This window comes from Solea senegalensis, linkage group LG11, assembly GCF_019176455.1.
Source record: "Solea senegalensis isolate Sse05_10M linkage group LG11, IFAPA_SoseM_1, whole genome shotgun sequence".
Lineage (NCBI taxonomy): Eukaryota > Metazoa > Chordata > Actinopteri > Pleuronectiformes > Soleidae > Solea > Solea senegalensis.
Genome location: NC_058031.1, coordinates 19,063,373 through 19,073,023, shown reverse-complemented (window position 1 = coordinate 19,073,023; position 9,651 = coordinate 19,063,373). Strand labels below are relative to the sequence as shown.

Genomic DNA, 9,651 nt, shown 5'->3' with positions numbered 1-9,651 from the left:
TGAGACACATGTTTTTTAATTCAAATGATTAAAAACTACATTATCCGCAAATTGTACAAGCACTCAATATGGAAGCAGTAACGATATTATTACATATGTAGATGAGATTCTTTAAATTAACATATCAGTTTCAGATGAACATGCTTTGAGCATAAAGAGGAAACAAAGACAGGAAGATGACTTTACATTGTTTTTTTTTTTTTTTTGCTTATATGGGGATTCTTTTACAAAGAAAATGAAAAGACATTGTGCTCTTTCAATCCAACGCACGTTATTAAACATCCACACAGTTTAACAGGCAGTTGTGAAGATCTTTGGTGTTTTTATTGTTGAAGAAACCACACGACTGTAACGACGTGTGTGGCGTTCTTTAGCTGCATGAGGTTCAGGAAAAATACGTTTCCTCCAAATCAAAGGGGAATGAGACGTCGTCGTCGCCGTTGATTATTTAAAAAAAAAATAAAAAGAGGAATAAGGCAGAGTCTTTGTTGCGAAACATAAGTTGCATAAGTTTTGTTTTTTTGTTTTTTTTACCTGAGCTACACACACACACACACACACACACACACACTAGCTTTGAAATGAAATCTCACTTGTGTAGCAACCAAACACCCGTCGCACAGAGTCATGAGTGATAATCGTCTTCCCTGGAAGACGTTGCCGGTAAATGTCACATGACACCCGAAACCTGCAGCCTGGCGCTAACATTACCTGTGCAGGTGTATGAGCCGCGAGCTTCTGGCACTGACGATGATCGTTAAATTAGAGCAGCGAAGCATTTGCTAATTAATCAGAACAAAGGCACCTTTGCACAAGTGAGCTTTCTTTCTTCTTCTTCTTTTTTTTTTTTTGCATAACTATTGTGAGGTGTTGGTAAGAAGATCCCACTCTGACCCCTCTGCCTTGTTTCATCCCCTCATCCTCCCCACTCTTTTCCCCTTCAGGGATAAAGGGATCACATGTGACTGCAGTGACCTCAGGACAGGTCAGAGGGAATGTGCACACACCTGTGGTGCAGGAATCTGTGTGTGTGTGTGAGAGAGTGTGAAACCGTTCAATATTTGGTGAAGGATTAGTCCAAAGGTCACTTGAAGTGTGTTCTCCGTGTGTAAGGCAGGAATCTTCAGATTTAGATATTTGTAAATGCAAAAACCATAAGAGATATGAGTTCAAACATAGTGCAAACATTAAGCAAAGGACTCTTTTCAGCACAGGAAGGCAGTTTTTGGACATAGCTCAATAAAAAGGTTCCGGACTGAATCTGTTGGGCGTGGTTCATATAAGGAATCAAAGTTTTTAGTGCATCAAAGCTACATTTGGAAGACAAAATAATTACATTAAAAGGTTTTGTTTTTCATAATTTAGTAACAATATATTACACAAATTCCAAATTTATACTTATAACAACAAAACATGGTATATATATATACTGTATGTATATATTTATATATATAATTATGTATAAAAAGGAAAGGTAGCGAGAAATGCTCAAGGATTTTGGGGGTATATGCGTACATTTCCTCACAATTTGGCTCAAATAAATATCAAAAAAAAAAAAAAAGTAAACCGTTTATCATCCAGATGAAAAATACCAGACGAGCACTTTCATGAAAGGGGACTGGATTAGAAAAAAATAAGGAGGAAACAAAAAAGTAAAAGCGTAGGCACAACAGGACTGAGAATAGAAACTGAAAAACACTCCTTTTGCATTTAGACTTTTACATTCCTCAAAACATCAGCCGCTGAGAATGTAGAGTCGTGACACATCCCATGCTTTTCTCCCAGATTTGCGGCGAGCGTCGCGGATCGCCGTCTGCCGACCGCAGCACCACCAGCCGCTCTGTGTGAAAGTACTGCACGTGCACGGTGAGATGGTCATTAAACAAACTCTGTCTGCATCCCAGGTTGTTTTTCACAACTGACTTCTTTTCTCTTTTTTTTTGTCTTTTTTTGTCTGTTTTTGCAATAATTACATTTTACAGAAATTAAAACTTTTAAAGGAACCGATCGCCACGGCGACGCGGACGCAGTCGGAGTCTCTCCTGGAGCAAAACGTCCTCAGGTGAGTTTCTCCTCGGTCTCAAGCGTCTGCTGTCATTTTCCAGTTCATCGCGTGTTTTACTTCCATTGTCTCTTGAGTCTCTGATGAGTAAATGGTTTGCACCAGAAAAAAAGTTCCTGAATCTTTACTTTGGTTTCTCTGGGTTTTTTCGACTCTCCCTTCTTTTCTCAGCTGAACATCTTCTTAATTTATAAGCTGTTGTTTTTCTGAGTACATGTTTTTAGCACAGTGCAGGAGTTTGCTCAAATCTTACAAAATAACACGGGAGTCTTGGGAGAGTTATTTTTTTAAAGCGAGTGCTGGAGAAATAAAAGACAAACATGCAGCCGTTCTCTTTTTTTTGTTTGTTTTTTTTCAGTGTTCAGCTTTTCTTTTTTTTCTTTTTTTTTTTGATCAACATCCTCTTTGACTTCCTTAACGTCGCTCCTCCCACACCCTCTGATTGTCTGTCAGTCAGTAAGGCCTCCAGACGGACTCATCCAAGCGACCCGAGGCGCTCATGGCCGTCGGGGAGTTGCTGTGGCTGCCGTCGGCCTCCACGCCCTCGCTCTGGGTGTTCAGGCCAGGGTTCATCAGGCTGTTGGTCCCTCCGGTGCCTCCGGCCCCCGAGCAGGACAGCAGGCGGGTGGGCGAGCGCTCGCCCCCGGTGTTCCCCGGCGCCACCATGGAGAACTGGTAGGATCCAGAGCCGGTGCCGTAATACAGGTAAGAGTTGGACTGGAAGTTCTGGGTCTGGTTGTTTGAGTACGGCGGCGGCAGATAGGTGTGGTATCTAGAAGAGGCCGACATGCTCAGGCCACTGATGCCAGTGCTGGAGGTGTTGGCCGAGTAAGGGAAGGCCCCGGGGTAATGCATGCGCGGGTCTGAGAAGCGGGGGTCAGTCAGGGGCGACAGAGACGGGAAGGTGGTCCTCTGCTGGAAGAGGTCTGTGGTTCCTGTCGACGGAAACAAAGACACAAAAGGACGGAATACGTTAACAAAAGTCTTGTTTTCTCATTTGATTTGACTTTGGAAACATTCTGGAAACATTCTGGAAACATTCTGGAGCTCAAATTTCTCTTCATGGACGGGTTTGCTCCGAGTAATGAGCTGAGACGTTAATAGCAGTCGTCAAGCACTGACAGCACATCATCCCACAGCCCCGTGCACAAGACTGAAGTTATGAAAAGACCCCCACACACACACACACACACACAGAGCCCTCCTACCACTCCCTCAAAATGAAAGCAGCGCACACAGTTAGTTATGAAACGCGGTATTGTCAGTGGTGAGGGGTCGTAAATCATATTTGATGTCACGATCTCAGGCAGACGCAGAGCGCGAGTGCGTGTCACGGTCCACGACCTGTGTGCTAATCTCATATGTAAACGCCGCACAATCCTAATCCAGCTGTGAGGACTTCAGTTTCACTGCTTCACCTTCTCATTTACTCAGCTGACACAAAAAAAGAAAAGAAAGAATATAAATATTGCTCCAGAGCTCCACTTGGTAGTTGCTTCCCTGAGATTTTGGGGTCACTGCTGTCACCAGCTCACTCCCTTTAGTTTAGTAATACCACACCGCTCCTATCACTGCACTGAAGCGTGTTATTGTACTTTCTTCTGCTGTATCGGTGTATTATGCCACTTAAATCATGATTTTTTTAAAAACTTTAAACGTATTTACTTTCCCTATAAAACGTTTATAGTCGGTTGTAACTTTTAATCCAACACCAGTTTCCAAGCCTCCGTTCATACTTGATTATAACCCTTGGACAGACGTGTTGGCTGACGAGTGAAGCGTGTTGAGTCTTTGAGGTTTGAAGTCGAGATTATTCTGCAGCTTTTAAACGGCGTGTAGTCGAGACTGGAGAGAGTTCCTCGTACTTGATGTCAACGTACAGAACGCTCCATCCATCCACACCTGCCAGCACGCTGCCAACACACACACACACACACACACACACAAACCCCATCCATGGTTATTTGTTTGTCCGCATGTGGCTTTCACGGGTCCTTTGTGCCCACATGACTGCAAGTGTAAAATGTGGATTTGGATGGCAGAGAAAAGAGAGCTTGTATTTGTGAAATAGCAAGCGCTTGCACGCCACAGCCCCGAGGGGGGAGAATGCCAAACTTGCGTGCCACAGTCTTGTTGAAATGTCTTTTCCCCATGTCTGGAGAACTGGGTCCATTTTCAGCTACAAAAAAAAAAAATCTGTTCCTTTGCAATTTCCATGGCCCCACTTTTTCTTTTTCTTCTTTTTTTTTTTTTTTAAACAACACATTTCTACAGTCGAAGTTTCCTCTTCTTTTTGGGATGTTTGATGGTGGTGGTGGTGGTGGTGGTGGGGGCTGTTTCTTTTTCCAGAGCCTACCAGGCACTGGAGTCATATCTAATTTCACGCGAGGAAAATCCAAACCTTCAGCTGCTGTTGATTCGGGTGAAGTGGAGTCGACCCACTAATTCCTACCGGACTCCCAAAAAGTCTCCACACTCTCTCTCTCTCTAAATTTAGGCTTCAGGGTGAAGCTGGGAGGGGATGTGTGTTGGGGGGCTTGATGAGTCTGGCTGCTGCGGCCCACCCTGCTCAGGATCTCCGTTTAATTGGAGTTGGTGGAAACGTGTTGGCTAAACTGTGGTGAGGACTGACTCCTGCGTTCTGTCACGGGAAAGCGTACTGGACACGTATCACAACACCTTTAATACCGTCCTGTTGGCTGTGAGCCAGAGGAAGCACCGACGCTCGCCACCACCCGACACTCTCCCCTCCACCACCCGACACTCTCCACGGCACAGTAGCTCCCTCTGGAGGACAGGGCTAAACAAACGCTTCTGTAATTGAGAAGCAAAGTTGTGCAGTCTGCTTTTTCTCCCACTTCACCGCGCTGCTGCATACCTCACTGCGTCCGTCGCCCCCACCGCCTCCCCCCTCCCACCTCCCGCCAGTGTAAGTACAGCCTTCACTGTGATGGCTGTGGTAACCGTGGTGTATCTTTGGCAGTGAGGGTCTTCCTTGCTGAGCCGAGTAGTAGCTGCCTGTAACCTCTGTGGCCTGAAACCACACATGATCTCCATTAGGCTCATCTGAAAAGTGTTGACTAAATTGCAGGGACAGGAGAGAGGGGATGGACCCCAGAGGGCGAGCTGGCACAGTCTGCCGTCTGTGATGTTCCCAGTCTGTGAAGCGAGCGGGTCGCTGGGAATCAGGGTTTTTATAGAGAACACAGTGTTCCAAATGTTTTCTCTCTTTCCTCCTCCTCCTCCTCCTCCTCGCTGCACACACACTTCATCCTGACGCCGGAGCTCTTCTCCACCTTTTGTGCTTTGCTTAAGAAGTCCACTAGTCCACAGTCAAGCGTGTAACCCAGATACGACGGCAGGGTTTGCCTCATTTGCTTGTGGGAGAAACTGATTTTTTTGTCGACGTGAGGGCAAGCTTGAGGAGGCCGTGTGTGTGTGTGTGTGTGTGTGTGTGTGTCCACATGTGGTGGCTGGCAATGGGGGGGATGCAAATCCAAGCGCTCACCTGTGAAATGTTTACTCAGCCTTGATGCAAACTGCGATGGCCATTGCTCAGGGAATGGTGTCTCAGGCAAATAAGTGGAGGGAAGGAGGCGGGAGAGGGAAAGCTCCGTGTTAGAGAGCCACTCTCTGCTCGGTTTTAAAGTCTCATCTCATGCCCGCTGAGGGAGATAACGTCGTGTTTGATTTACGAACGGGTTTGGGTGGTTTGGAAAAGATGCCTTTAGATGTGGAGAGGTTGATTTATTCACGCTTGATAACAGGGCGATGATGACGAGGCGGCGTAATGTCAGGGCAGATCACAGTCCCAACGAATAGAAGAACACAAATGAACACAAATGATCTCCAGGTGTTTGTTTAAGTGCCAAGGCTTTGAAGCCGGAACGTCGCGTTGTATGCAAATGATAATCACCTCTGCACTGTGACACCGCGGCCACCGGCTCGAGAGTTTCCATGTCGGACGCATGCAAACGTTCTGCACGGACCCAACTTTTGACATGACAAGCAAACGTCAAAAAAACAAAAAAAAACATCTGAGATTTTCCTAATGCGTCGACAAACAGGCCGACGTGATTAATCTGTCGCTCGAGTAACTCTGCTGTCTGGTGTCTTTCACTGAAAGTTATGAGCCGAGTATCATCAGCACTGTAAGGATTTGTTTTTGTAAGATTTTAACATTGTAAAACATGCTCTTTAGATAATTATTACTGAGGTTTTTTATTGTCTGAACAGGAAATATGTATAGTCCATTAAACGCTGGGTTTTGTGAAAGGCGCTTTATAAATCTAAGTTATCATTATTAGTTTTATTATAATAATAATTGATCAAATGTCTCTGTAATTCACATGGGTTATTAGCTTCAGCTCCAATTGGCATCAGTGGGAACACGACACGAGGCGAGTGAACGTGCTAATCTCGTCTTTGTCTTATTTTTTGGCGGCGATGCAACGTCCTGCGCCGTTAATAGTAAAAAAATAAATAAAATAGTAACCAGTGTAACATTGTCCCTGAGCTCATTGTTTGGTTTTGGTTATGTCACAACTGACGCACGGGTGCAGTGATGAAGAATCCACCACAGGGCAGTTGGAATGGAGTTTAATCACTTTTTAAAAATGTATTTATAGCGTGAACGAGACGCTAGTGTCACTGCTCAAACACTCAATGTGTTTTTCAGACAGTCTCGTAAAGGAGCAGCGTTAGTGAACTAAGTCCACGGCTTTTCTTCTGTCTGTTCTCATCACAGTGTGAGTGGATGACTCAGTGTGTCTGCTGACGTGGAGATGGACGGCAGACTAAAGGGGCTGCAGCTAACACAGCAGCTAACACAGCAGCTAACACAGCAGCTCAATCACCCAAAAAATCCAAAGTTTTTAAAGAGAAAATAGGAGATAAGGAGACAGAGCAGCGATGTCGTCAAAATTAAAGCGAATTGTCACAGCGCAGCGGCACACCCTGAGTCGCGCCTGCCTTTCCAGCTGCTCCACTTCACTACTGTTGTTTTCAAAGGGTGTCAGTGTCTTCTATAATTAAAATTAATTTGTTTGGAAATATTCAGTTTGTTTTGAGATGTTCTTAACGCTGTACTCTTTGAAAGGTGTGAGCTTTCTTCAGCAGTCCAAATTGCATCAATTACCTCCCCGGTATTTATCGAGCCGTAATTAGAGCCATAGCTTACGAGTGACCTCACCACTGATGCTGCTGTTTTAATGAGAGCCTCGCAATATGATTATCATTTGGCAACTTAAGAAGAGGAAAAAAAAGAAGCACAATGGGAAACGATTTTGCACATCTTCAAATTCTTAGAGACGACAGACAAAGGATTCCCAGAGTGAAATGAAGAGGTCTGCGTGTCTCACCTGGCCATGGCCTCAGGTCCTCCTCCACCTTGCATGTCTTCAGGGCAGGAGTGTCCATCTGATCCTGCCACAGTGCTGCGGAGAAAAAATGAAGAGGGTTAGGGTCAAACGTGGACATCCACATATTATAATGATGTGTGTTATTATTATTATTATAATAATAATAAGTCATGATATTGTGGTGAAATTCGGAGAATGTGTGGGTGTGTGTGAGGAAGCTGCTGCCTGTGCCACAGAAATCTGAAGCACGTTCCAGGAAACACCCTCCACGACAGACTTGTCAAAGCTGTCTTGACACCTGGCGGTTTGGAGTCTGTGTCTTCCTGTCACAGGTTGGCCTCTGCTGACTGAGCAGTGAAGACTGGGAAGAGGAGGGGGTGGGGCCTTTTTCACACCAGGGTGAGACCAGGCTTGGAAACATGCTCGCTGGCTGCACGGGAGATATTTTTGGGTCTTTCAGGCGAGACATTGGAAAGGCAGCAGAGACCTGTGAAGCGCGGGACACTCACAACACTTTCCAGCCGAGCTGTCAGGAAGCAAGGACGGGTCACACGGAGCCCCCTGGCCCACCGCGTGGGACCCTGCTTCACACTCGGCGGCCACACCGCAGGAGGCCTGACACAAACGGGCGCTGTTTGTTTTGGGTCTGAGACGTTTGCAGCTGTTACACGGCCACAGATTTGTGGACGTGGGCTGTGCTCAAAACTGCTCTGTGTAACTTTTGAACGTAAACAAACGTGCGTCGCGTTCAAACCTCTGTCAAATGAGCCTCCGCACAACTGTGATAAGAAGCGAGGCGGCTGCAAACGGGCCGGAGAAGCTCTTAAACTACGCTCCCTCTGCCGGGTCTGATAGTATTGCTTGACAGAGCCCATTTTCAGAAGGACCGTACGTCGTACATCACAACATTGCTCTATTATTAATGAGCGCAGCAGCCAGTCGAGCATGTGTTCTCACTATGACTCTAACCTCCTGTCGTGGCAATTAGGATCGCTGAGGATGCCAGGAGTGGGGAGGCGGGGAGGCGGGGAGGCGGGGTGTCTGGTGCTGGGTTGGGTCACCTATAGCAGAAGCAGGCTCAGCATGTGTATGATCTTTTGCTTTCCCTGGAGCTCCTCCGCTTCCTTTGCAAAGGCCCAGATCAGCACTGGGTCTATGAGAGGTCCTGCACTATGTGCCTCACAATGGCAAATTCTTACACATAAATGGCCTTATTCAGAAAGGCTCGCAAGCAGCTGGTATGATTCGCTCAAGAAAATAAACATTTCCTTCAAATATTTTGATTGGCCGGCAGACAACGTCAATACCAGAGGCACAGATTACCCCTGTTAATAAAAGGACCCGCCCCCTGGGTGGAGCTGCGGAGTGGGAAAGGAAGGCTCCGAAATGGGAAGAAGTGTCAACTGCGTCACTAATGAGCAGCGTTGGGGAGCTGCCAGTGCAGTTTTTGGGATGACACAAATAAACACGAGCTTTTTTAAAGTGCAGCGAGTAAATGAAAGGGACGCGCCCGAGGGGGGCGGGGGGGTGTCGCTGGAGCCAAAATGGCGTCTGTCCTCGTGACTCCAGATCCAGCGACGCCTCTGAGACATGTAATGTGCCTGCCATAATGAAGCGTGTCATTGAGACACAGTGAATGCCAGTCCTTGTGCTGGCTTCCTGCTTCGCTCCGGCCTGAGGCGTCGCAACGGGGAGAGAATGTGAGCGAGCGAGCGAGTGAGAGTGAGACGCCAGCGAAGGGAAGGGGAGAGAGAAAGAGAGCGTGTTAGAGTTGGGAGGAACGCGGCCTTGGCTCAGCTATGTGGGACATTTGATATGTCTTTTGAGCCCTCACTTATAATGTGAGCGAAAACAAACACATGGGCTGAAAAATCCTATGTTCTCTTTGCGAGCCCGTGGTCCTCCTGCCCTTCCCCTCTCCCCAGACTCAATAGAGACTGTTCATGGCACACATGTAGTTTCTGTAATTGCTGAAATGTAAAACTCGGCCCCGACTCTGATGTGAAATTATAACTTACACAAACAGTCGAGTCTGAGTAAAAAACAACTCGCTCTCACTTCTCTTTTCTCTCTCTTTTTTTTCCATGAAGAAGTCGGCTTCAAAAGAAGTCGGCTTTTTTTTTTTTTTTTTTTTTCTTCTTCTTCTTGTTGGAGAACAGAAACATTTTCAGTTTGAATTATTCATCTTTGTGTCACAAAAAACGCGTAACCACAAGTGAAGCTTTCAGG

General features: G+C 46.2%; 1 protein-coding gene across 2 annotated transcripts in view; it reads right to left on the bottom strand.

The window, feature by feature from the left end:
• runx3 (RUNX family transcription factor 3) overlaps positions 1-9,651 on the bottom strand; it is a 47,300-nt gene continuing 37,649 nt past the window's right edge. For both annotated transcript variants that reach the window (XM_044038150.1, XM_044038149.1), the window contains 2 exons: positions 7,423-7,497; positions 1-2,997 (listed from right to left, as the gene is read on the bottom strand). In XM_044038150.1, coding sequence (XP_043894085.1) covers positions 2,516-2,997; positions 7,423-7,497 — 557 coding nt within the window. In that variant the 3' untranslated portion in view covers positions 1-2,515. The remainder of the gene's footprint in view (positions 2,998-7,422; positions 7,498-9,651) is intronic.